Genomic DNA, 27,964 nt, shown 5'->3' on the forward strand with positions numbered 1-27,964 from the left:
AACAATCCCGGCTTTGTTTTGGAAGGATTTGTCCCTGAGTTTCCAGTTGGCTTTTATCTGTGTCTCAGCGTCTCTGACCTCTTCAGCCTCACAGGCGCTAAACTGTCTTGGGGAGGAGAGAATGGGGAGGGGGGGGAGCCGGGCTGGTCCCCCACTTGGCCCTGATGTCTCGTGGGAGGGCGCGCAGGGCGCGCAGGGCGCGGGACGGGCGGTGCCTTTGGGGCTCGGGGACCGTGTGGGGATCTCCCGCAGCAGCCAGGGCCGCCTGTCTTCCCTCCGCAGCCGGCGAGGTCACGATGGGCTCATTAAGTCGGCAGGTAGGCAGTGCCCCGGCGGCGGCGGCAGGCGGTCCTGGAATGTGCGAGGGGCGTGATGACAGCAGCTGCCGCCGGGTCTTTGCGCAACACCTTCACTATATATACCCCAGCGGCTGAACTCTACCTGGTTCCTCCTTGGGTCCATTACCTGCGCTGGGAGCGCTGGTGAGTACCGCCGCCGGGGCGAGGGCTCTTCCTTCTCCCCTCTCGCTCTCCAAAGAAGCTTCATTTACTTTTAATTCACTTAATTCTTTTAGACATCCCTCGATGTTGACCTCAAGGAGCTTGGCTGGCTTTGGACTGCGGAAGACAAAAAAATAAACCTTCTCTAAACTTTCAGATTATATTTTTTTCGATGCTGCTGCCGTGGCTGTTATTACAATTCCCGTGACTACACTGTTTACCCCTGGCCATGTTATTAATGAGCCACTGTTGGGGGTTCTGAAACTGTGGATGTTCTGGCATTCGTAGGTCAGGGAGGAAAGACGGGGGAATAAGAGGGGCCACATAGGGACTGGGACGACTGGGCTCTCTTTTTTGGTCACGAACTAGCTGTGTGACCTAAAGCAGGTTGCTGTGAGCCCCTGGGCCTCAGTTTACCCCTCTTTGTAAGAGGGGGAAGGGAACCCTCCCACAGGCTTTCCTGCGCTGAAAATTCTAGGTGTGCGTGGCTGTCCAGTAACGCAGTGCCCACGAGTGTGACTTCCACGTGCTGCCATTCTTGTTTGCCGAGTTATTTATCTAAAGTGACTGCAGGGTACAGTCTAGTTTGCTGGTGGGGGTCTGCACAGGGCTGGTCTTTCAGCTTGCCCCGGGGGGAACAGAGTCAGAGGGTACCAGGTGAGCAGTCGGGGGGCGGGGGGGGGGCGGGAATGGCTTGCAAGGAAATGTGCTCAGGTGGGGGCGGGGTGGGAGCACCCAGCATTCCAGGCCAGAGAGGGGGTGGCACATGGAATGGGCTTACATTCAGTCCTCAGATCCCCAGAGGCAGTTGCCTGCGGTGGGTAGCTGGCACGGAGCTGGAGAGAGTTAGAAGCACTCATTTTCCATAAGGAGATGGCAGCTGTCTGAACCGTGTCGATTTCCTGGAGGCAGCTTGTGGATTTCTGCACTTAGAATCCCCTCTCCCTCCCTGTTTCTATTCACAAGTGATTTTTGTGTTCGCCCTGCTTGCGACAGTCCCGTTTGTCTTGCTTCCCCCTCTCCCGAGCCGGAGTTTTTTAAGTTGTTCTGGGCCCGGTGTTCTTGAAAAAGTTGTGCCTCATAGGAACAACGATTGTTTCTGGTTGGTAGGAGTGTTTGAATCTCTCTGCTTCTGCCAGCCAACCAGCTGATAAGGATCTCTGTTTTTGTAACTTTGGGGACTGGTGGTAAGAAGATCATGCTTGTACAAGGTTTGGATGTTTAACAAATTGCCCCCTCCAAAGTCCACCCCCAAATCACTCAACCGTCAGATTGAAACAAGTCCCCCTTGGTGGGAGGACGGACGTCTGGATTAGAGCTGTTAGGCACAAAGCTGACATATAAATAGCCTGAATTCAGTTTAATGAAGAAAACAGCTTCTTGGGATCAGTGATTTGGAATAAACTTTTAATACCATTTTTTGCCACCTTCCTCCCGGCCTTCCCTCCTTCTCCCCACCCTCTCCTGCCCACCCAACCACCACTCTAGAGACAGAATGGCAACATCAGCAGGAAGTAGTCAGGATATCCCACTGAACTTAAAAATACACAAGAGTGTAAAAAGAGGGCTGCAAACAGACTGCAATATGTCCAAAGTGTTTTTGTGAATTGGCTCTTTTAACCACCCAACACGATGCAAAATAATTGATACAGATATAAGTTAACTGCAGGATTTAATTTTAAAATATCATAAGTGTAAATTAAAAGTGCACCATGAGGGCGTGGTTTGGTAATATGGCCCTAGTTTAAAGAGAGAGTAAAATGTCTTTTTAAAAGACTGTCAGTACATATAGTCAAAAGTCTAAACTGAAGCCACTCATCAATGCAAAACCCAGGCCAACTGCTTTTGTGTCCTGCCCCGCGCGCCCCCTTCCTGCCATTGCCATGTCCTTGGGGGGATTAGTTTGCCTTGTGGTGGTTGAAGGAAGATGGAAAATTAAGTAGCCCTCTTGGGGTTAATTCCCCTCTTGGGAATTTTTGAAGTCTTGGGCATTCTTTCAGAGTAGGAAAAGATTTCTTACGTGTCTTGAACTTCGACATCAGACTACCTGAGTTCGAATTGTTTCTGAAGGTGCAGTGTCTTTATAACTTGAAGCCATGAATTTCTTTGTGCCTTGGTTTCCTCCGCGGTAGGATTAGTACTGAGGCATGAATACTGAAAAGTAAACTCACAGAAATAAAGTGCTTGTGAGGTTAAACGGGTTAATTTGTGTCCGGGGCTCGCTCAGTACCTGATTCGAAATGCTCAAGAACCATTTGGGTGGCGCCTGTGTGCCAAACACTGTCGTGCGTGCTGGGGCCGCACAGGTCATCCTCCCTGGGCCCAGGAGGCCAGAACGTGTGCCTGTCCCCCGCCTCCTCTGCCCCCGTCGTCAGATGGCTGCTGCTGTTCAGAGTACAGGTGGCCCCGGCACAGGTCCTGGTTGGAGAAGCTCAAACAATGCAGAGCGTAAGGGTTGGGCGACCGCCAGGTGCCCTACATTTTCCTGTTCCCGGGTCTGAGAAGAGCTGAGAAGTCTCCTCTCGTTGGCCTATAAGAGTTCCTGCTGGCGTGGGATACACATATGGATGCAGGAAGTCGAGCCAAAAGGGTTATTGACATAGCCGGGTCAGTTGTAGGGATGAGTGGAGGGGAGCAAGGAAGCAAATGTGTGATCATAGCCACGAACCTCATACCTAGGCATTAAAAAAAAAAAAAAATCTTTGTGGGTGTTAGTACCAAACGGTCAAAATGGATGACTTTATCCTTTCTTCTCTGCTTTTTTCTGGCAGGTGGCAAGAGTGTGCCGGAGTGCGCCCTTGGGAAGGTGGGGAGAGGGAACAGTAGGTCAGAGGATGCTCTGGGGAGAATGCCTATGGAGGGACTCAAAGGCCCCGAAGGCCTCTGCTGATCCCCAAAGCCCGTTTCTGGAGAAGCGAGTTCCAGACAGGCCAGTGTGTGGCTGCCACTGGGAAAGTGGCGTCAGATTCGGGTTGGGGCCTCTGTCCGGCTCATTCAGTGTCTGCCTCTCCTGCTTAGCTGAGACTCCTAAAAAGGCCTGACATATGCCAAATCCAAATCTCTGGTATGCCAGAGCCTTTGTGGGAACCGGGTAGCCTGTCATCACGGTGTTCTTGGCTGGTTCTTCTAGCTGCTTGAGTGAGTCTGCAGACCCCTGCAGAGGGACAAGCCCCGCCAGCTCTCCCAGAAGCCGCTAGAGTTCCCACTGAGCCTGGACCGGATGGGGGCCCTTGGCCCCTTGGTTTCCATGCTGCTTTGATGGGGCCCAGAGGATTCCTCCTCCCTCTGTCTCAGCATCTGGCCGAAAGGTCTATGGAAGGGCCCCCAGCTTTGGAACTAGCATTTCTGGGTTCAAATCCTGACTCTGTCTACAGGTAGCTGTGGGACTTCGTTAATTTCTCTGGGTCTCAGTTTCTTTGTAAACCGGAAAGAACTTCGTTGCTGTAAAATTTAATGAAGTCATGGATCCCATAGGGCACTCCCCTCAAGACACACACACATACACACACACACACACACACACACACACACACACATATGCACACACGTTAGTGCCTTTCTCTCCTGTGCTTTGGGTTCCTTTAGCGCACAAATATTTACAGAGAATCCCCGGCTGTGCTGAGCACTGAGATAAGGAACTGGTGGTCTAGGGCACAGTGGAGTTTGGGCTGTGCATTGTTTGCGATGCAATTCATTCCACAAAATTCTGTGTGCTTACTCTGCCAGGCACTCTGCGCGGGGCCTCACCTTTGCTCATCAGTCATTCAGTCCTACCACGATGAGTGAGGGAGATGGTATTATCCCCACTTTTGAGATGTTGAAACTGAGGTTCGGGGGCACGCGCTGTGTGGTTCTCTCTCGGCGCTGTGTGTCAGGGGCTATGATGTCAGCAGCCTTGGAAGATCCAGGGGTCTCGAGGAGCGCCTGAGCATCTGCCCGGGGCCGATCATGGGGGGTTTGCTCCGAGTCATCCCTTTACTCCAGATCCGTGGGGTCCACCTGCACAAGAGCTGGGGCTCTGCTGCCTGGGAAGGCCAGGCGAGTGGGGCCTGTGTACCCACGCTGCTGAGGACAGTGACTGTGTCCCAGGTGCCCTGCATTTCCCCACTTCCCAGGTCCTGAGAGGAGCAGCCGGAGCTGTGGGGGTGGAGAGGGCCAGGAGGGGAGTGGCCGGCAGTTGCAGAGTGCTCCGGGCTTGACCAGATGGCTCTCCTGGCTGCCTGCCCCGGGGCTCGCTCAGTACCTGAGCCTGCTTTTCTTACCTGCCAGGGGTCTAGCACAGTGAACTTCCCCCAACGATGGTGGAGCACATGCATGTACCAGAAAATGAAGTATTGCATGAGGGGAAGTAATTGCTTCATCAGGGAAGTGTTTGTAAAGAAGGCATGGGCTTGGCCACATGGCTGGACTTGGAATAGGGAAGAAAGGACTTCCAAGAAGGAGGAGTGGAGACATTCCATAGAAATTTTCTTTTGCTATCGGTGGTACTGACAGTGCAATGAGGGCCTGCAGGTGAGTGAAGCCAGCACTGGCCTCACACAGAGTAAGTATTCAAGACAGTTTAGCGCATTGGGCTCCCCGCCACGATATGCTATTCCTTTCCGCTCGGGTCAGTGCAAACGAGCGTCCTCCTGTTCTATTGCCGGCAGTGTCCTAAGCCACCTGCACATCGGCCCACGGAAGCGTCCGTTTCTGTACTTGCTACCTACTTTGTGTTCACTCCAGGCAATTATCCCGATCAGCCAGAGAAATCCAGTCACCGAAAACATAATTTGAATAGGCAAACAATCACCCTTCTTACACCTTACTGCTGATGAGAGCCCAAGTGGGGCTGTTGTGACATTGAGGGCGCAGTTTCTTGGTACACTTGCCCCATCTAACAGATCTTGTCCAACCCAACCTGCTTATCACGAGGAGGGGCAGCCACTCATTAGTAAGATTCGGGCTTGATTTGTTTCCTAGGCGTGGGTCCAGTTCATTCCTTCAGCAAACCCCGTATGTTGACTCTTCCCTTCACAAATACGAAGGGCCTACTAGGTATAGTCTACTGAGCTTTGGGAGGAAACGCATAATATACGGGTCTTGCCCTCTAAAACTTAAATTCCAGTTGTCCGTGACTAGCCCAGAGCAACCCACCGCGAGCTCAAACTTCATGTAAGTCTTGCACTCTATGCTACACGTCCCTGCTTGTTTTAGTGTGATAGCTGAAAACCGCACAGGGTTTACGATGTGTCAAATGCCATTCTGAGAACTTTTAAAACATAACGCGCTTCATCATAAGAATTCTTCGTCCGGGGTATTATCTCAGTTTGACATGTAGGGGAAACAGAGGAGCAAAGGAATTAGTCCAAAGTCACACAGCAGATGGCTTGGCTGAGACTTGAACCCAGGCAGGTGGGATCGAAGGTCTGGTCTCTTAACCTGTAGACCGGTGGTTCTCAGCCCCCGAGGGATATCTGTCAATGTCTGGAGATGTTTTTGGTTGTCAAAACTAAGGGGGAGGGGGTGCTCCTGGGACGTAGTGAGTAGAGACCAGGGATCTTGCTAAATATCCTGCAATACGCGGGACAACTCACCCAACAAAGCATTATCTGGCCCCAAGTGTCAACAGTGCCAAGGCTGAGAAACAATGTGCTCCGTGTAAATATCACCTCTCCAGCGTAAATCATCTACCAGTCACTCTATTTAACATCCCCTCTCCCCAGTTAGGTGAGTGAAATCAGTGCTCCAGGAAAATAAGTTTATGTCCTGACCAAGGATGTTGTCAATAAGGGTCCCAACCTCACTGACGGGTTGAGCTGTGTTTAAAAACCGTCTCTGTCCCTCCCCTGCTGGGTGAGTTTGCACAAGTTGCTTCGTCTCTTGGCACTCCAGGTTTTTCTATCTGCCAGTGGGGATGAGCATGACCCCTCTCCTGCATAAATATTGAATCAGATAATATGTGTCAGGGCCCAGCACAGCACCTGGCACCTCGCTGGTGCTCATTAAATGGTAGTTATTGTTATTAGAGTCAATTACACCATATGTGGTGGAGTGCCAGGTGTATATGTGCTGTATGTCGGGCGCGTGGGCAAGGGCGGATCAGAGAGGCCTGCGGAACTGTGGCAGGGGAGGAGAGAGGACCCGGGGGGGCCCACAGATGAGAAGTGGGTCTTCTGGGGGGGGGTGTGCTACCTAGGCAAGAGCAGAGGTGCTGGGTTGGGGGGCTGTGGGAGATGACCTTGCGGTTCTTGCGGATGGTAGCAGGAATGACAAACAGCAAACTTCCACGGAGGGGAGCGTCCGGGGTGATGGGGAAGTAAGTTGGACTTCAGTCGGGGTGAGGTCGAAACGTGGACTGCTGTTAAGCGGCCTGTGGCAGTGACAACGGAAGGTTGATGTTCCAAGGCAGGGGGAATGCTTTTGTGCCAATACCCGGGCGGCAGGTGCTCCCAAGACCCAGTTCATGGAGCCCTCGCTTCCTCCCAGGACGCTGCGTGCGGAAGTGAGGCGCTGGCTTCTGCCACTCGGGTCTTAAGGCATCTTCTCCATTTGCCCAGCAACGGGCCTTTAATCAGATACGTTGCACTTCTGATGCTATTATTACATGACTCATCCCTTCTAGGAGTGTTCCAGTCATGTTGTAGTTGAGGCAAACACAGATTCTGGAGTCAGAGACTCTCAAGTCGCACTGCGGCCTTGGGCCGAGTGGCTTTACCCCTCTGAAATGCTTTGGTTTTCTCATCTGTAAAATGGGGAGAACACTAACCCCTCAGGGTTGCTCAGAGGAAGAACACGAACCAATTGGACAGGTTACTGTTCCAAGCACTTTGCAGAAATTAACTCATTGAAGCTGTCTAACAACCCAATGGGCTATATAGACTGTTATAAACTCGATTCTACATATGGGAAACTGAGGCACAAAGCAGTCACGTGATTTGCTCAGGTCTCAGTGTATCTGGGGCAGAGCTGGAGTTTGGTTCTGAGCCTCTGTGCTATGTAAGGTACCCAGCCTCGTGCCTGAGTGAAATTAAGAGCTCCAAGATTGTTCGTTTCTTTCCCCCAACACACTGTGGCTACGGATCCCTGCATTGGAAGAGTCACCAGGTAGACATTTGAGCTTACTCCCCCAAACCCATAGGCCTGGCCTTGTCTTTTCTTTTTAACCTCCGTGCTGTTTCCAAGCCGAGCCCGTTCACCTGCATGGTGGCCTTGAGTTGAACTTGGGGCTGTCCCAGGCCAGCCTTGGTCTCCTCCCCAACCGCTCAGCTCTGCCCCACCTCCCCTGCCTGGGCCCCAACCTTATAGCTGCCTCCCAGCACACCCTGAGAAGGGGCCCCCCCAAATCCAACACACCTTGAGCAGCAGGCTTTGCCCCACCTTTGACTGTCAGCTATAAGAAGGCTTTTCATTGAGCCCGAGGGAGGAGTCCAGCCTGTGACAGGCATAGCAACTCCAGGAGGCCGGACCCTAGAAGCAGCCCCGCTCCCAGAAGCCAACGGAGTGGCTTACAGAGAACACGCAGCCCTAGAGCAGCTGCCAGAAAAGGCTGACCTGGGCTCAAGGCTCTACCACTTGGGGCCTTGGGCAAGTTACTTAGCCTCCTTATGCCTCAGTGTTTTCATCTGTATAATGGGAGAATAACAACATCCCCCTGCAAGGTTTGAGCACAGCCTGGCTTACTAAATACTGGCTCTCGCTGGCCAGGCAGGCCCCGGCATCCTGCTCAGAAAGCACGTGAGGCCTGTTGTGTGCCAGGCCCTGTGCTGGATGCTTGTTAAGTTGAAATGAAAGGCATGGCTTGTACTTTGATGGAAGCCAATGACTGCAGGATGTCCCCTGTGATCATGGGTTCTGCAGTTGCCTGGGCAAAGTCAAGAAATTCCTTAGGCTAAACAAACCGACGAAAAGCCCTTCGTGATGGGGACACAGAATCAGCTTAAGTCCTAGCTTTCCAGGTACGCCTAACAGTCACAACACTGGGTATCCCTGAACCATCTTACGTTGTGGGTCTGGGGTGGGGCTACAGCTCTTAAAAGAATTTTGGAAATCTCATAGAGTAGAAAAATAAGTCACCCACAATCCCATCACCCACTGTGAATCCCATGGGACATTTCCAGAGCCCGTGAGAACGTGCTGTGAGTAGGGCAAAAAATAGTGCCTTTTATTCACAATTTATCTAAGGCATTGCTTCTGATTCCTTTTTTAAGGTTTATTTATTTTGGGAGAGACAGAGAGAGAGTGAGTCAGGGAGGGACAGAGACGGAATCCCAAGCAGGCTCTGTGCTGTCAGTGTGGAGCTGACGTAGGGCTTGAACTCACGAACCGTGAGATCATGACCTGCGTGGAGATCGAGAGTCAGCCACTTAACCGGCCGAGCCACCCCGGTGCCCCTTTTCTAATTCTTTATAAGCTTTTTTAATGGCATGCTATTGCATTGCATGGATGTACCATGGCTAGTACGACAATTTTCCTATTTTTCCTATTCAACGCTTTAAGCGACAGCGTGGCAACATCTTCTTTGGTTTGCGTCCCATTCATTCCATCAGCCACCACTTACTGGGCATTGTCAGTGTGCCAGGCATAGCTGCAGACCCTAAGGATGCCATGTTGAACCAGGCAAAGCCTCTTTTTTTGGGTAGAGCTTGCATTTCGGTAGGCAGGAAGTAGATCCATTTAAGAAAATTAGGAAAGGGGGAAAGAAGAAAAATAGGAAAGGAGTTAGATTGACACGGATTCTGGGAAAACCTCTTCAAAGAAGTGATCAGAACAGGGAGGTACTTTGGATTTTCTGAGAGAAAACGTTCCTAGCTACTGGATTCCTAGAAGTGAAATGACTGGGTCAGAGATGTATTGAAAATGTAAAGGACTTTAGACCTGTTGCCGGTGGTTTTCCACCAGTCCTCATCTCACTGCAGTCTCTCCAGCACAGCATATTATACTTACAAGTATTTTTTTCTGCTGATTTGATAGTTGAAATTTATCTCACTGTTCTAATTTGCACATCTGGGGTTGTTAACGAGGCCCAATTCTTTGCACTATTTTAGCCACTTGTATTTTCCTCTTCTGTGAATTGTTTGTACGGCACTAACGTGTGTCAACGGACAAGCACCACAAGGAGGGGACTTCCAAGTGTGTCAAGAGCCACACTTTCTCTCTGTGTAACCAAGAAAGGCTTTGTTGAAACAATGGCTTATGAGGAAGTGTCTACCAAAGGTTAGAAAGCATGTGGCTCTGACAAAGGGTCATTAAGCCGGGCGGCCTGGCATAGGAATAATAGCTACCATTTGGCGGATGGCTGCTTGGTTCCAGGAACTTTCTGGGGGTCACTGTCAATCTCATAACCCTGCACACATAACCTGGACTTGTCCGCATTTTATAGATGGGGAAACATTGATGCCTTTATGCTCAGAGGTATAAAAGGACTTGCCTAAGCACACAGCCGCTGATAAGTGGCACAACTGGGATTCGAACTAGCTTCATTGTGTCATGCTGCCCACAGAAGACTGGGTGGTAGGTAAAGCAGGCAGAACGTGTGTTAGCATTTACGTATACGTTAAGTCCGCTGTGTGAGGTTTGGTGCGGATGTGCAGTCTAGAATAAAAGCAGGAGGGAACCATTGGAGGACCGAGAGGACGTGGCGTGCCGTGAGTTGATGAAGAGGGGTGGCTTTGCACCCCCTTTCTGACTACAGGAGAGAGTCAAGACAGAGGCTGAGCCAGAAGGAAGTTGGAGACATCAAAGGAAGTTCGGTGGACAGACTTGAGGCTAGAATGGAAACAAAACACTGTAAGAAGTGGTTTGATTTAGTGACAGCCTGGGTGAGCGGTTGAGGGAGACCCAGAGGAGGAATATGGCACGGAAGAGCCCCCCCCTTGGAAGGTAGATTCTCTCCCGAATCTCTGCAACCTCTGGTTCTTCCCGTCATAGCACCTGAGTGGGCCTCCCTTCAGTGGCTGCTTCTTTAAGCTCTGTTTTCCATCTGCAGATCATGGCTCCCTGGCCTGAGCTGGAAAATGCCCAGCCCGACCCCAATAAATACATGGAAGGGGACACTAGCCAGCAGTCCGCCACACCCGGGAAAGGCAAGGACACTAGCCAAAGTAAGTGCCGATCATCCCGCCCCAGACTGGCCTCCTGTGGCTCGGGTCTGACCCTCATTCCTCATGGCCTCTGTTGCTTGTTTGAGTAGATGACAGCGGGACCCCAGTCACCAAGATCGAGCTTCTGCCATCCTATTCCACCGTGGCACTGATAGAGGAACCCACAGCAGTGGAAGACCCCTGGGACCTGCCCGAGCTCCGGGACACGGGGATCAAGTGGTCAGGTGAAAGCAGGCAGGAGGGACTTCCCATGCGTGAGGGATTGGGTTCACTGCCTCCACAGGATCATCTCCTTTGTGTTACCCTCTTCCGTTCCATCGCTCTGAGGTCTTTCTTTCTTTTTATTAATTTTTAAATGTTTATTTTTGAGAGGGAGAGAGAGAGAGAGAGAGAGCGAGCACGAGTGGGAGAGGGGCAGAGAGAGAGAGGGAGACACAGAATCCCAAGCAGGCTCCAGGCTCTGAGCTGTCAGCACAGAGCCTGAAGCGGGGCTCGAACTCACAAACCCCAAGATCATGGTCTGAGCCGAAGTCGGAGGCTGAACCGCCTGAGCCACCCAGCACCCCTCTGATGCCTCTCAGAAAAAGGTCCTGGCTAGGGATACCGCCGGCAGTCTTGGAGGCTTGGAGTCAAAGCGTAATGCGATAATTGGGGGATCTTTTGTTCTCTCATGCATTCAACAAATGTGCCAGCATGGGGGTAGTAACCAGGCCGGACGCCATGCTGCTCCTTATAACCCACTGAGTGCTGACTGGTCCCAGGGACTGTGCTGTGGGTACAGCATTGAACAGACGAGACCCCTGCTCCGAGAGCCCCTGGATGGAGGGCTCTCCTCACCTAAATGTGGGCATCGAGGAGAGCTTCCAGAAGACAGAATATACAGCCAGGATGGCTGGCGTGCCAACAAATGCTGCATTTCTTTTCCGGGTGCAGGGTGTAAGGTCTGTCTGCAGATCAGACAGCTGGGAGGGAGGAGGTGAGAACCACTATAAAATCGAGCAGAGAAAATAGCATCCAAGGACATAACATTCCAGGATGTATGAGCGCCCAAGCCCTCCCCAAATGGAGGCTGTGATTGCTACCTTGTGGCCACATTTTAGAAAATAGTCTGTGCTGTTTTGAAGGTGCTTAGGAGAGCCATTATCTCTGACCCCGCACTTAGCAGGTGTCAGGTGCCCTTAACTGCCTCCCTCAGCGACACTGCTTCAGCTGAGCATGGAGTCTGGTTTGCCTGTCAGTGCCCCAGACCACACCAAACCCCTCCTCCCTGAAGCCAGTCCTTTAGAGACGCTTCACCACAGATTTCAACTAAATGGACTAGAGTGGTAATTGCTTTGAAAACTCTAGTCACGGATACATCCCATCTCTAAGCCTTGCCATACATAAGAGCTTACAGCCACCTGGTGATGGGGGGCGGGGTGGGGGGGAGGGTTGGTGGGGGAGGGGAGATGAGCGCTCTGAGCTCATTGCCAAACTTCTCAGAGTTTCGGGCACTAAAAGCCTGTGTCCTTTCTCCCTTACCCCAGAGAGAGACACCAAAGGGAAGATTCTCTGTGTCTTCCAAGGAATTGGGAAATTTATTTTGCTTCTGGCATTTCTCTACTTCTTCGTGTGCTCGCTGGATGTCCTCAGCAGTGCCTTCCAGCTGGTTGGAGGTATGGATGAAAGGGACAGAGATCTGGGGTGGGGTATTTTCATGCAGTTTGGTTCAGATGGTCACAAGTCAGCAAGCCCTTTCCAGCTGCAGCCTCCCGGCGTGTTTTAGGACAGAAGGCCACCGCACACCTTCTCGTGAAGTCATGCCCCCGTTTCACAGAAGAGAAAACTGAGGTCTTTAAAGGAGCTATGGCTGGCTGAGATGGCTTAGGCCGGCAGCCCAGGCTGGGGCCATTTCCAAGAGGTCAGCTTCCTGTGTTTGTCCACAGACCCTAGGCAGGAAGCTGTTTGATATAAGGACTTATCTAAGGGATCCCTGCTGTCTTTGGGCGTCCCGACCTGCAGAGATTATTAGATAGGAATGCTCTCAAGCTAAAGCAACTACAGAAAATCAGGGCTGGGCCTTTGTTGGAGAAGGACAAGGTTCCCAGAGCTGGTGGATCCTTATCCTTAGCAGTTGCCTACACATCTTGCAGGACTGAGAGTAGCTAAGCAGTGTGAGGGGGTCCCAGAAGTTAAATCACCACGTGCTTGGCTGCCTGTGCTCCCCTGATGGGTGACAACAGTGATAGCCAGCACTTTGAATGCCTCCTGAAGTCCTAAACGTTTCTTCCCCAAACCCTTCCCATTTATGGAGAGCACTCAAAGTTGAAAGAGGTCAGCACTTAGTTTCACAGCCTTGAGTTGGCATGGTGGGATCCAAACTCGGATCCCAGAGACACAGAAGACCATGGATTTCTATTCCCCTGGGTGCCTTCTTGGGAACTCATCGTTGTGACCTGGGAGAATTGGGAGAGGGGGCACTTGTGAGGGTGTATGAAGGGCAGACTGACTTCCTGGAAGCCACCCCCAGGAATCCCAGCCTAAGCAAGGGATTTTGCTCTCCAAGTGTCTCAGATGAATTGCTTCCACCCTCTTGGGCCTTGGTCATCTTCAGTGAATGGGTTGGGGAATGGATTGATGGTCTCAGGCATCTGAGGCTAGGCTGGACCTAGAGAATGGGGGTTGGGTAGGAGTGATAGAGAAGAATGAGAATATCCATTCTTGGGGGGGAAATTTTCTGAGTCAGGAATATATCCCCAGAGACAGGAATTAACGCATCTGGAGACTCACCAACCCCTATTGGGCCAAGTGTGGAATTGAGGCCAGGTTGGCGGTCAGAGAAGGCTGGGGGAGGGCTTGCTGATGAAGGAGTAGTGGTAGTATGGAGGCTGTAGGGTGAAGGGACAAGAGGAACAAGGGGTGCGGCATGAGTGGGGAGCGAGGTCACAGAAGTGGAGACATGGCCCCAGGGCAGCACTGGGAAGAAGCACGTGGCAGATGCACTGGGAAGATCCCAGGGGTACCAGCTGGGCTGGAGGCTGGCCTCCCTGACCCACAGCCAGCTGGTTGTGGCTGGAGACGAGATGTCTGTGTATTCAGTTGCCCACCTAACTTTCCATCTGGTGGCTGTGGGCTTGTTTTTCAGGAAAGGTGGCCGGGCAGTTTTTCAGCAACAACTCTATTATGTCCAACCCCGTGGCTGGGCTGGTGATCGGAGTGCTGGTGACTGTCCTTGTGCAGAGTTCCAGCACCTCCTCGTCCATCATCGTCAGCATGGTGGCCTCCTCGTGTGAGTCCAGGCACCCGTGGGCCCAGACATTCCACGCATTTCCCTGCCCGGCTGAGGAACCCAGGATTTACTCTGAATGTGTCCAGGCTTGTCACCATTGTCTTCCTATCTTGTGCAGCTGTGATGTGCTCTGCTTTATCCCAGGCAGTCTCCTGTTTCCATTGCCATGGCTGGGTCTGAAAATCGTCCCCGATGCTTGAAGACCCAGCTCTGAATTCTCTAGAACTGTGTTGCCCAGTCCATCAGGCACTAGCCATGTGGCTATTTAATTTTATTTAACCTTAATTTATTTTCACTTAACATATAAAAATTAGTTGCTTGGTTTCGCTGACTGTATTTCAGGGGATCAATAGTCACACGTGGCCTGTGGCTGCCATATTGGGCCACGTATCTACATGGTCCTTTCAAGAACATTTCCATCACTGCTCAGTACTAAGAATAAATTATAAATAAATCCACACATTGGCTTGGGGACAACCAAGCTTGGGAAGCTGGCATTCCAAACATGAACCTGCTGATATTTGCTCTGGCTGAATCAGGACAGATACTCCAAGGGCGACCAAATTGAACAGATTAATTTTCAGTACAAACCAGCATGTTAGCAAAGTTAACTAGAACTTTCTTGGGCTAAATTAGAAAAAGATAGTCCTTAAAATTACTTTCACATGTTAGAACACTGTGGCAGTGTACTAATTTTGTTAGAGAAATTATACTGCTGGGAATTTGCCATAATAAATACGCAAGTCCTTACACATTGTTTCCTGTTCTCCCGTAAGCTGGCCTTGCATCTGTAATATGGAGGACAGAGAAATTTAGAAAGGCACTTTGAAACTGGAATCCACAGAAGGGCTTCTTCATGGAGCGTGTGGATTCCCTGAAATTATGTGCCGGGACTTTTTGCTTGGTACATGTGCATATTTCTGTGGTGGGCTATCCTAGCTTGAATCAGATTCATAGCCTGGTGCAGACCCCAAAATGGGTTAGGAAATGTTGCTTTGTTACTTACCAGCTTGAATGAGGTCTGCCTGCCTTGGGCCACATCGGGAACATGGCCAGGCTGCCTTCCTAAACTTGCCAACTCTCACCAACTTTCTCTTTTCCACCCCCCAGTGCTGACTGTGCGTGCCGCCATCCCCATCATCATGGGGGCCAACATTGGGACCTCGGTCACCAACACCATTGTGGCGCTCATGCAGGCAGGAGACCGGAGTGAGTTCAGAAGGTAGGAGGCCCAGAATCAGCCTTTGCTGCCATGAGGCTCATCGGTTTCGGCCAGGTTGTCATAACTACCTTAAACTAGCCAATGAGAACCTTCTGGTCATTCCTAGAGCAGTTTGAAGTAGCCATTGTGGAGTACAGCTGGGGGTTGGAATCACATACTTACCAGTTGATTTAACTCAGCTCCCTGGTATGCAAAGCCAGGATAATTGTGTCTATCACCACTGTTGTCCAAAGGAGTAAACCCAGCCAAACAGGTAAATGCTTAGCAAGGTACCTGGCACATAACCAGAGCTCCCTAAATGCAAGCCCTAGCTAGAAGCTTACTTGCTGTGTGGTGTAGTTAAAACAAGGCCAGTTAGGATAGGATTTACCATCCCGCTTAGTCAGAAATAATTATAACCTCCTAAAGCTTCCTCTTTGGGTGAGCTCAACCCCAGTTACCTTTCCTTTGTTCTTCACTTGCCGGTAAAAGGCACACTGTAGCTTTTGTGGATGCATAAGATCTGAAAACGGGACAGGTTAAAACAGGCAAAGGTTAATGTGAAAATTAACCACGTTCTCTGGCCTGTCTTCTAACTGATGGGCTTTTCCCAGAAGTTCATAAAATAGAGAAGGCAGTTTGTCTGCATGATGTAATCACCATGTGGGTCAGGCAGACAGCATTAAACAGGCTGGCTGGGGAGTCAGCAAATGTCATCCCTCTTCTGTGGGTGAACTGGCAGGTGGCAGAGGGCCTCAGAGCTGCTCATTTCCACTCAGACATGGCTAACCTTCCTTGGTCCCTGATGAAATGTCCTGAGGTTTGCAATAATAATACACATGATCCAGGGGGAAGGTTGTTAATTTGATCTTCTCAAGAAGCTGAGTAGACTTTCTTTGCCTCATTTTATTAATATAGAAGCACAAAGAGGTTAAGTAACTTCACCCAGGGGCGTAGCTTGGACTCAATCTAGGTTTCTTCCAGATTCTGGGTTCTTTTCACTGCTACCTGTGAAATATAAACATGATCTATGAAAGTGCCTGCACATAGCAGTATATAGCTCACCCCTTGTTCAGATTATTTAAATAGATTGCTTTCAGTCACATCTTTGGAGATGTGTATCATTCTTTCCTGGTGATTTGGAATACCTCCTTAGATTTCTAGGAAAATAATGACTATATCCAACCCCTATAAGGCTCCTAAAACATTTTGCCAAACTACTAAGAAATATTTACATCACTTTACATCAGAAGTGTATGAAGATGTCTTAAATTACTCTCTTTAGGAAAAATAAGTTACTTTAAAAAACATTGGCTAATATCATAGGTGAAAATTTGTACTTGCAAGTAAATAAATTATAAATAAGTTTCCTTAACTGTAGTGAAGTGAAGTTAAGCATTTTCTCCACAAGTATATTAGCTTCTATCCATGTCCCTTTGGGTTTTAGGTGTTTTTTGACATGCAGATTTTTTTTTTAATTATTTTTAATTTTTTTAGGATCACCTGGGAACTTTTTTAAAGTTTATTTATTTTGAGAGAGAGAGAGAGAGAGAGAGAGAGCAAGCGCTCCAGCAAGGGAGGGTCAGAGAGAGAGAGAGGGAGAGAGAGAGAATCCCAAGCAGGTTCCACACTGTCAGCTCAGAGCCCGACTCGGGGCTTGAACTCACAAGCCATGAGCCGAAACTAAGAGTCTGACACTTAACCGACTGAGCCACCCAAGAACCCCATGCAGATGTGTTTTGAAGAAAAATCTTTTTCATTGAGCAAAAAAGAAATCTCAAGTGTCATAGTGTGGAGATAGGATGGAATTCAGGAGAAACTGCAAACCTTATCAGATATAAACTGTGGTGTATATTGGCCTTGTTTTCTGTGCAGGTTGTTCAGATGTTTTATCAGAGTCCCGAGATCTTAACACAAAAAGTTAAGAATTCAGTTCTGGGGTTTGATTACCATCAGACTACTGGCCTCCACCTTTCCAAAGGAAGGTTGTCTTCAATGTGCATGATTCAAAAGTAGCCTTGATTCAATTCTTCCAAACAGTGGTCCTTGAGCTAATTATTGTAGCCATAACCTGTCTACCTCCCTTTTGCTCAGCAGAAAGAACTGAGTGCTGTCTGGCTTGGTGGGAAAGGCTCTGCTGGGCAGTGGGAGACAAGGGTCCTGGACCCAACACCCATGCAGTGGTCTTCAGTCAATTCCCCTCTGTTTGGTGGCCCCCAATTTCCTCAGCTATCAAATGGGGATATTAATCCCACCCACTTGGGCATTGCTGTGAGCATGTAAATGAGATTGTACACGTGTGGGCATAGATAGGTGACTCCCTTGCAGCCAATGCAATCAATGACCAGCCTAGACTGGTGCCCACTTGCTTGTTGACCAATCTTACTGTTGGCTTGGGGTGGGATTACCTTCTTATAGGGCTTTTGCGGGGGCTACTGTCCATGACTTCTTCAACTGGCTCTCTGTGTTGGTGCTCTTGCCCCTGGAGGCAGCTACCCATTACCTGGAGATCCTGACCAACTTGGTGGTAGAGACCTTTAACTTCAAGAATGGAGAAGACGCCCCGGCACTTCTGAAAGTTATCACAGATCCCTTCACGAAACTCATTATCCAGGTAACCCATCTTCCTTCAGAGAGGGAAAGGAAGGAACTAACTCCTTCCCCTTTCCCCCCACACCCCACCCAACTGGGAAGAGATGGTGAAAGATGATGGTCTATAAACACTGTTCTTTGGTTGCCTTTGAAAAAGGCCAAGGGAGGCAAGACTTCAGGGACACCTGATAGAGCAATTGGCTTTTTTTTGTTTCCTTGGCTTCAACATGTGTCCTCTTTATTGGGGTGGGAGCAAGGGAATGGCAAGTGCTTCTCAAGACTCAAAGACTTCATTGGATGCTTGGAGCCATTGTATTCCCCCCACTGACCTCAGCATCCTTGGGCTCACTAATAAAATATTATCCTGCCTGTAGCCAAAGAAGAAGGTTACTGTCTTTCCTTCCATCTCAGCCCTCTGCTCACTAGGGTCTGTCCATATTATTGAAATAAATGAAAAAAGGTTTTGGGGTTCTTACCTTAGGTAGAATGGGTCAACTTGGACCTTGTCCTTTATTACCTTCATCTTCTGGTTTTTACTATCACTCAATGACTATCTACTGCATGCTTCCTAGTTACCAGCCCGTTGTTTATACAATCATTTGTTTATTTGTCAAGCACCTGCTAAGTAACATCCAGGTGCTGTGCTCCATCCTGGGAGTACAGATGGAGTGAGTCCTGACTCACTCCTGCAGGAGCTCCCAGTTGGGTTCAAGTTCTTGAAGCCCCTTAACAGCACCTCCTACGGTCCATCCCTCATCAGTGCTGAGGACGTGCTGACTCTCTCCTGTCTGTTGCTTTCCTCAGCTGGATAAGAAAGTTATCAACCAAATTGCAATGAATGATGAAGCAGCCAAAAACAAGAGTCTGATCAAGATTTGGTGTGAAACTTTTACCAACGTGGTAAGTTTCTAAGAATGTTGCTGGGTTGGCAGACTCCAGCATCCGTGCCTTAAGCAAAACCTTTAATTCATTGTGGGCAAATGAAGGGTACAGAGAAGGAAAAATTGGCCCGTGAGCCAATTAAGAAATTAAGAAAGCAAGTCTCTGAATGCCAGATGGACAGACAATGCAGTAGGACAGACTGACCCCATTTTGCTTCATTCCACACCATGGATATGTTATTCCTGGCTCGTTATTTTCATGCCTCTTGGCTCACCTCTGGCTGCCTGTGTTCCCATTTATGGAGAGACCTGTGGAAACAGTGCATTACCCTTACAGACACACACATTCATGCGTGTCTCCCTCCTACTTGCCACATTGCCTGCCAGTGCCACCAAAAGTGAGTATTATGGACTATGCATCCCATTTCCCAATGTTTGTCATCCAGACTCAGATGAATGTCACTGTCCCCTCGCCTGAGAACTGCACCTCCCCTTCCCTTTGTTGGTCGGACGGTTCCTACACCTGGACCATCAAGAACGTGACCTACAAGGAGAACATTGCCAAGTGTGAGTGGAACTCGAAAGAACATCAGCCCACCAGGTTGGGCTGTCTGGGGGTTGCAGTTGGCATTCATTATCTGTGTGAGGCTCAGTAAGTGAGGGAAAGAAGGGCACTAGGATTCACAGAGCACTGGTATCATACCCAGTACTGAGTATGAACTTTCACAGCAGAGGAACAGGTGCTATGCCCAAGGTCCCCCGGTAAGGGGAGGAAGTAGGACTTGAAGCCCAGCTTCTCTGGCAGTTCCATACTGCATCAGAACTCGTCAACAGATTCCAGAGTGCTCCCTCCATATGCTTTGGTATCCCTTGGGCTCCAGGGAGATGCCAGCCATATTTGCAGGAGATGCGGGTCCCACACAGAACAGAACAAATGCATTCACCCTGAAGCCACGAGTCCCTGCTATACGGCAGGCCCCATTCAAGGGCCTGGAGCTATAGCACTAAACAATGCAGTGAGCCTACATGATGCTCCCTGTCTTTAAGAAGCTAGACTGTTGCCCCAGGAATCTCTTCCAGCCCAGACATCCTTAACTCTGCTAACTATTCTTTATATAGCCATGTGTGTATTTCTGCTTCTCTTCATCCTCTCCATACCACCCACATTAATTCTGAGCAGAAAATAGTCAAGTGTGGTTTACCTCACAGAATCAATGAGTTTGCCACCTCCCATGTTCTAGGTGCTTTTCATCCATCAACAAAACCATATAATCATGGGACCACACAGGGACTTCTAAAAAACAAGGAGGTTTATAATTAGCAATAGTTCCTACTCTGACTTACCCATCCTATGCCACTTGGCTCCTCAAACTCTTCGTTGTAAGTATCCTCAATATCGTGAGTAAAACACAGCCTGGGATTTAGAGGTAGAAGGAAGCCCCTGACTAGCTCTGTGACTGTAATGATTTCACATCATCATGTTCTAGCTTCGTGAGGTCCCACTGGCCAAAACATAGCCTCAGGCTTACACTTAGCTGCAAGGGAAGCTGGGAAGTGTGGTCTTTATTCCGGGTTGCAATACGTCGAGCTAACAACCAAGATTCTGTTACTGTGATACAGAAAGATGTTGGGGAATGAATAACAGTCTGTGGCCTTGGGGGGAGGGGCACCCATTTTCCTCCTAACAAAGGCTTTCCATTGTCTCTTCAGGCCAGCACATCTTTGTGAATTCCAGCCTCCCAGATGTTGCTGTTGGCATAATCCTGCTGTTAGCCTCCCTGCTGGTCCTCTGTGGCTGCCTGATCATGATCGTCAAGCTCCTGGGCTCCGTGCTCCGGGGACAGGTAGCCGTTGTCATCAAGAAGACCCTCAACACTGGTAGGCACGCTGCCCCTCATTCTGGGCTTTCTAGGGTGTGGCATCACTGTGGCCATCCCGGGGCGGGGGGGCTCCTTTATATTTTTATTTAGCAATGGCCTCTTGTTAAATAAACTCCTGCATGGAGTTTCTCTCTTGGGTCTGACAAGCTGAAGAAGTTAAGATGCCTTTGCCCTTGAAATCTCCCTTGGTGTCTTGGGTGGAGGCTGGGGACAAGCCTCTATCACATAGTTGCAAGGTCCTGAGGAAGAGCCGGCTCAAATGCAGCGATCTGTGAGATAGGCCTTCCTTCCTGGCAGGTTTCCTATGCCCAGGACTCTCGGGTCTTGTCAGGATCCCATAGGAAAAGGGTAACAGATGCCCTCCCTGCTCCCTACTTCTCTCCACTCTTGGGAAGAAAATGTGGGTCTGGATAATGCATCAGCATCTTGAGGCAGCCGGTTCTCTTGCTGATGGCATCCTGGCCACCGGGAGGGCGCAAAGCTGAGGACGCTGCCTCCCCATGAAACCTCAGGGAAATGGGGCCGAGGACGGTCTGCCTCGCAGGGTTGTCACAAGGTTGTCATGCGGCCGAGCTGGGTGACTCTGGGTGCCTGCTGGATGTGCAGGTCTTGATCCTGTGCCGAGGGACCGGTGTGTGGGACTTCTGAGCCGCGGCACGGCCTCCAGGCCATGCCACAAAGGTGGAGGATCCGCAGCCTGGGGGAGACCAGGACAGGCAGAAGGAAGGAGGCTCAAATGCTTTGTGGGAGGAAGGTGGTTGTTTGGGCGGTGTCTTAGTTCTGCTGCTCTAACAAATTATCCTAGACTGGGGTGGCTTAAACAAGAGACATTTATATCTCACAGTCCTGGGGGCTGGGAAGTCCGGCGTTAGGATGCCAGCATAGTTGGGCTTTGGTGACGTCCCACTCCCTGATTTTCGGGTGGCCGCTGTGCCCTCACACGGAAAGAGTACAGAGGAAACATGCTCCCTCTTCTTGTGTAAGGGCACTAAGTGTCATTCACAAGGACTCCACCCTGATGATCCAATTACCTCCCAAAGGCTCCCGTTCCTAATACACTCACACTGGGGGTTTCTGTTTCAACATTAATTTTGGGGAAACAAGACATCCACTCCATAACATGTGGGTTCAGCATTTCTACTTCTGGATTTCAGTGAATATGTGTTTGCTTGTTTTTTCTGTGACACATGCCAACATCCTTGGTTCCACCATCCGAATATGCAAGGTGAAAGGATTCCGATAATCCAGTTTGTAATTTCCGACCGTGGTGTGGGGTGAGGAGGCTAGCTCAGACCATCCCCTCCCCCCACCCCAGGTCCTGTGGAGGTGCCAGCTGGGCCTCCAGCCCCTGCCTTCTGTAGCAGGCCTGTGACAGATCTCTTTTCCTTCTGTCTTCTAGATTTTCCCTTTCCTTTTGCCTGGCTGACTGGCTACCTGGCCATCCTTGTGGGGGCAGGTATGACTTTCATCGTGCAGAGCAGCTCTGTGTTCACATCTGCTATGACCCCACTGATTGGTGAGTTTCTCCCTGGCTTTTCCCCTATTACCGTCTCCCATCATCCCCTGAGGCTGATACTATAGTTTTTGTATTTTCCTGCCAGGTATTGGTGTGATCACCATTGAGAGGGCGTATCCACTCACGCTGGGGTCCAACATCGGCACCACCACCACCGCCATTCTGGCCGCCTTAGCCAGCCCAGGCAATACTCTCAGGAGCTCACTGCAGGTTAGGAAATGTTCTGTGGGGCAGGGGCTCTGGTGAGATGCAGCCCCATTCGTGGTCTTGCAAGCAGACGGTTTGTGAACAAGAGCCAAGTTTTTCTCTGTGTTCAAAACTGTGATGTGAGGAGAAGCCACAGGAAGACAGATCTGAGAAGTGTCTCTCTGTTCCTGAGAGAGGCAGTGAGAGACCCCCATCACTGGTGCTTGTTAAACAGAGGCACGGTAACCACTTTGATGGAGATGGAAAGAGTATTCAAGGAGCATAGAGACACCACTTCCCATCTCCTCGCCCCCCTCTTGGGGGACTCTGCCTGGATATTAGGAGGTAACCTCTGTTCTGGACCTGGAATTGAGAAGAATCAGGAGGACCTGCCTTGCCCAGATCGACTAAGTGATCTTGGGCAAGAAGACCTTTGGCATTTGAATTCTTGTCCCGCCTTTACACGCTGAATGACCTTAGACAGGTGACCTGAACTTTGAACATCAATTCCCTCATCTGAAAACTGTGAACCAGATCTCACTAGGATGATTCTAAGGATATGATGAGGCTCTGTCTAAAGCCAGGCTGTCCAACAGAAATCTGAGTGTAGAATATAAATTTGAGCTGCCCACGTAATTTGAAATTTTTAGTGGCCGCATTTTTAAAAAGTAAAACGGGGAGATCAATGTTAATAATACATTTGATTTAACTCCTTATCATTTCACATGTAATTGATTTAAAAATCAGTGATGTTTTATATTTTTTGATTAAGATTTTGAAATCAACTCTGTATTTCACACAGCACATCTCAACGTGGGCGAGCCACATCTCCAGTGCTCATTTGCCACACGTGGCTGGTGGCTAACGTATTGGACAGGCAGGTCCGAAGCCCCTAGTGTGATGCCTGGGCACACAGGAAAGTGGCCAAGTGTGTGTGGCCTCTGGAGCCAGGCTACTTGGGTTTGAATCCCACGTCTACCACCTCTTACCTGTGTGACTTTGGGAAGAGTCAAAGCTCTTCCTCAATCGCCTCCTCCATCAAATAGAGATAATGATGATTTACCATGTCATAGGCTATTTTTTTGAGGATTGTGGTAATCCACATCAAGTGCTTAGAACGGTTGCCTCCTACATTTAGGAGGCACTAAAATCAGCTGCTGGTGCTATTATTTTTATTAACTGTAATCATCTCTCTCCCCTCCATAGAATGGGGCCATTGAGCCAAGGAAGCCAGCTCTCCAGCAAGCCTCTCCTTTGGCCGCACCAGCTCTTACCTGCTCAGCTGGAAACAGCAGGGTCAAGACCTTGGGTAGCGGCAGGCATATTAATGAAGTTCATTATTAGATTTGGCCTTCAGGAGTTTAGGTCCTGAAAACTGATTCATTTGGTCACCTCCCTTGCGCTCCCCCGACACACACACACACACACACACACACACACACACACACACACGGTCCTCAGGTAATGCCGGCCCCTTTCTGAATAGCCCTGTGAAGACAGGGAAGACCCCTGACTCAGGATGGCTGCTAGATGACCCTCCCCACCCCCCCCCCCCGACTCCACCGTGCTCCACACTCATGCACCTGTCCAACCTCTTGTGTTTCAGATCGCCCTGTGCCACTTTTTCTTCAACATCTCGGGCATCCTGCTGTGGTACCCAATCCCATTCACCCGCCTGCCCATCCGCCTGGCCAAGGGGCTGGGCAACATCTCTGCCGAGTACCGCTGGTTTGCCATCTTCTACCTGATCTTCTTCTTCTTCCTGACCCCGCTGGCCGTGTTCGGCCTCTCGCTGGCGGGCTGGCCGGTGCTGGTGGGCGTGGGGGCGCCCATCATCCTCGTGATCCTCCTGGTGGTGGTCCTCAGGTTCCTGCAGTCCCGCTACCCGCGCATCCTGCCCAGAAAGCTCCAGAGCTGGGACTTCCTGCCGCTGTGGATGCACTCGCTGAAGCCCTGGGACGAACTGATCTTCCTGCTCACTGGCTGTTGCCAGACGCGCTGCTGCTTCTGCTGCCGGGTCTGCTGCCGCGCCTGCTGCCTGCTGTGCGGCTGCCCGGCCTGCTGCCGCTGCAGCGGGTGCTGCCGGATCCTGGAGGAGGAGCAGGATACGCCCATCAAGGCCCCCAAGGCCTTTGATAACATGGCCATGAGCACAGAGGCCCAGGACGGGGTCCCCAGGTCTCAGGTGGATGGCCCGGACACAGAGGTCACCTCCAGCAGCACAGCCTTGTAGGGGCTTCCCGGAGGTGGGAAGGGGGGCCACCTCCCCGCTGGCTCCGCGGGCCCTTCTCTGCCCGGCCGGGACGCCTTCCCTGCTGAGAAGTGGAGTTGACATCAGCCCCTACCCTGACCCCCTTTGTCCCGGTGTATCAGCCCGCACAGTGGCTTCATCTCAGTCCGCCCCCCTCCCGCCCTCCCCACCGCACCTGCCTCCCCCCAAACTGGGCTCCCGCTCGCGGGAACTGGCAGAGCAACCCCAAAAGACGATGAAAGACAATGGCTGGAGACGGTCACGCTCACCCACCCCCTGCAACAGCAGGGTGGGTCCACACGACCTACTTTCAGACTCAAACCATCTTCTTCCAAAGGAAGAGCCTCGAGGGAAGGGATTGACGGAAGGTTCTCAAAGATGCCTATGTTAAGTGTATGTTATTGCGATAAAGCTCAGACAGCTCTCTCTTTTACCAAAGACTTGCTTCAACCAAGATCAGCCGCCCCCGGGGGTCCTTGCCCCAGACCGGACCCATTTGGAGGGGGAAATAGTGTCATTGTTTGGAGACTTGAAGACCACAGGGGTGGGTCTTTCCCCTTCGCGGAGCTCCCCAAACTCCTTGTTAGGGGGACCTCACCTGGGCAGTTCTGGCCGATCTGAGCTTCCCTGCTGTGTCCTTGTCCGAGTTTTTAGGGCGGGAGCCGCATCTGAGCTATCGAGAGAGAGCTTCGGGGTGCACTTTGGCCCACCTGTTGGCTCCCCCTTTCTGAGAAGAGAGTGTTCTGTTCCTGAGCCGAGCAGTTGGAGGATGAGCCAGGGAATGGCGAGACCTGGAGGGGCTGGGGTGGGGAGACAGTTTGTCTGCTAAAAGGACCTAGGGCTCTTCTTGATTTGGCTACTTTGGAAGCCAAATTGACAGTTGTGGCCAAAGCCTAGCGCCGCTCTCTTGGTCCGATAAAATCATCCCTGATGAGTCTTTTGGAGGAAGATAAGGCAGCCCCTCTTCGTCCCTGAGTCCATTCATCCATCCAAGCCAGAAACACTTTCCAAAACTTCTCTCACGTTCCCATAGATAGGTGAGCTTTGACTTTTCTGCCCTCTCTCCCTGCCTGTGGAGATCCCCACTTTTCTCAGAGGGCAGAAACCAGGGCGTGGCTGGACTTCCCACAGAACAGTGGTCATCAAGTAGAGGTAGAGGTCCGTGCGTGGCTGTGGGTCCAAGGGGTGTCCTCTCTCTTGCCTCTTCTCTGTGCCTTCCAGAGCGGCCTCTCGTGTTTATACCTCCTCCCTCTGCTGCTTCTCACCCTGAAACATCCTAGGCCACCCCGGAGAGGGAGAGAGCTTCAACGGAGTCTGGGGAAGGGGATTCAGTGCAGCCACACTCCAAGACCCGGTTCGCCCCCATCTTGGCTTATCCTTCTCTTAGCAGGTTGGGATACCAGACTGAGCCCTCCCCTGACCCTTACCCGTGTAGATACTGGTTCCGAGACAGAACCATTTATACTCTATATTTATAGTCGCACAGGTGCACAGCATTTTTCATAAGTTATATAGGTAGTAGTGTGATTTGTGTTTTATAGTGCTCTCACTGGGAAATGAGGCCGGGTTCTACTATGAAATATAAAGAAAGAGCACCTTTGTATATTTTGTACCGCCGTCTTTTCAACGTGTTTCTGTAGCTGCGCCCATGCCACACCCCCTGTAAATATGTAAGTTAAACCTGGGCAGGGCTGTGGCCCTCTTTGCACACCGATTTTTTTTTTTTTTTAATTGGATCCTTGTACCAGCCTTGATTTGTATTTTTTTTTTTTTACTGGTTGTGGGAAGAGAGCAATAAAGGAGACAATCAAACCCCAAAGGAGTGCGCTGTTTTCAATTACAGAGAAACAGAGGCTTCCTGGATCTAGTTCCTGAAAATGTGGGGTCTCTTTCCTCAGTTAACATCACTACCCACCTCCCCATCACCAGGTAATTTGTAGGGTCCCTTGTTCAAGAAGCAGAGGGAAAGTGCCATTATAAGGTACTAAATATAAAGCTTTCCTTCAGTGGTCTCTCTCTTGACTTAGGGCTTTTAAAAATGTTGCTGTGTAGTGCTATTTTTTTTTCTTTTTGCAATTGCTTTATTTCACTTAGCATAATGCCCTCAAGTTCATCCATGTTGTAGCATATGTCAGAATTTCCTTCCCTTTTTTTTTTTAATGTAATTTATTGTCAAGTTGGCTAACATACATTGTATACAGCATGCTCTTGGTCTTGGGGGTAGATTCCCATGATTCATCACTTACATGCAACACCCAGTGCTCATCCCAACAAGTGCCCTCCTCAATGCCCATCACCCGTTTTCGCCTCTCCCCTGCCCCCCACCGCATCAACCCTCAGTTTGTTCTGTTTCGTGTAGTGCTATGCTAAGTTAGAGTTTAAATAAATTTAAATTATTAGCATCAATTTTATGGTTCATCTTTACGTTATGCAATGTCAGTTTTAAATGTAAACATAAGAGCTTCTAACTCACATGTGGGACTGCTGAAATTACCCAACTCCTATTTTGTAGCACATACACGTATCGTTTGTCCTGCCACAACAGCAAGAATGATGCATAAAACTCATTTTTCCTGTCTCTTCTTGACAGATGGACAGTCTGCCAATACCGTACCTTACTGATGAGTAAGGAGGCAGTGAAAAGAAGAGAGGTACGAGGGGCTGACCTTTCCTTCTATCTCATCACTCCAGCCTAAGTGGGCGGCTAACACAGGCAAGTAACACGAGTGAAAAAGGTGGAGATGGGGTTCCTCAGTCCTTTCTTTTGCTGTGTTCGAAGAAAAGTTCTGGTTTGAATGGGAAGCAGGTCCTCCTGAGGCTGTCAGTACCCCCGGGCACTCGGTTGCAGATATCACGCACCTGTAGCTGACAGTGAGCCTTGCTGCCCTTAGGCTTGTTGTGGATCTGCCAGAATTCTGTCTTCCTGGGGCACGGCCAATACTCTGTGTGAGTGGGGTGCGGGGGACCGTGGACACGTGTCCTGCCCATCCTGCTCACTCCCGCGCTCCATTGCCCCATAGGACTTCGCTTACAAAATGTAGATTAAGATTTTCAGGACCCTGATGGCAGAGTATTTCCCTTCTCAGTGTGGGGTGCCGTGTGACTGCATGCTCGCAAAGCTGGCCATGCTCACCACCCCGTGCCAGTCACGGTGTTCGGAAAAAGTTGATTTAAATTAAGAAATGTGTGCAGAAGGACTATAAATTGGTAGCATCTCTCTAGGACAGCTGGAGCACGGGCAGAGGGCTGAGTTGGTGCTAGAGAGTGACAATAAATTCAGGGTTGGGAGTGCGTGGGGAGCTGGGTCCCACTCCTGTCTACGTCATTTACTAGCTAAACTGTGAACATTCCTCAATGTCAATGTCCTCACTCGGACCATGGGGATGGTAACGCATGGCTTCTTAAGATGATTAAAACTAGGTAATGTATGTAAACATTTAGCCCAGGGTTGGTTACCGTGTTTGGTATATACAGTCATGCCTCCAACTATAAGGGACGTAACATGATAGCTGTACCAGATCCACTTCTGATGCTTGTGTGCATTTTCCTCCTCTGAGTATTTCCACAGTGAAATGCCAAGCCCCCAAAGCTGCTATCGACCCAAGAC

The 27,964-nt window shown here is 50.2% G+C and overlaps 1 protein-coding gene across 1 annotated transcript; it reads left to right on the forward strand.

The window, feature by feature from the left end:
• The first annotated feature begins 349 nt into the window (after nucleotides 1–349).
• Nucleotides 350–26,176, forward strand: SLC34A2 (solute carrier family 34 member 2). The gene is made up of 13 exons (XM_078446228.2): nucleotides 350–482; nucleotides 10,468–10,582; nucleotides 10,672–10,806; nucleotides 12,109–12,237; nucleotides 13,707–13,850; nucleotides 14,961–15,072; nucleotides 17,470–17,665; nucleotides 18,448–18,543; nucleotides 18,971–19,091; nucleotides 20,235–20,402; nucleotides 21,804–21,920; nucleotides 22,006–22,130; nucleotides 23,713–26,176. Exons 2-13 carry the CDS (start codon nucleotides 10,471–10,473, stop codon nucleotides 24,337–24,339), a joined length of 2,082 nt encoding a protein of 693 aa, XP_078302354.1. The 5' UTR covers nucleotides 350–482; nucleotides 10,468–10,470; the 3' UTR covers nucleotides 24,340–26,176.
• Nucleotides 26,177–27,964: the final 1,788 nt, after the last annotated feature.

This window comes from Panthera onca, chromosome B1, assembly GCF_046562875.1.
Source record: "Panthera onca isolate mPanOnc1 chromosome B1, mPanOnc1 haplotype 2, whole genome shotgun sequence".
In the NCBI taxonomy this organism is placed as follows: Eukaryota; Metazoa; Chordata; class Mammalia; order Carnivora; family Felidae; genus Panthera; species Panthera onca.

Excerpts from the sequence above, each read along its gene's own strand:
- SLC34A2 (XM_078446228.2), top strand. The coding sequence starts at position 10,471 with ATGGCTCCCTGGCCTGAGCTGGAAAATGCCCAGCCCGACCCCAATAAA. Across the intron at positions 20,403-21,803 it reads CAAGAAGACCCTCAACACTG|ATTTTCCCTTTCCTTTTGCC; the intron begins GTAGGCACGCTG and ends TCTGTCTTCTAG. Across the intron at positions 22,131-23,712 it reads CTCTCAGGAGCTCACTGCAG|ATCGCCCTGTGCCACTTTTT; the intron begins GTTAGGAAATGT and ends CTTGTGTTTCAG.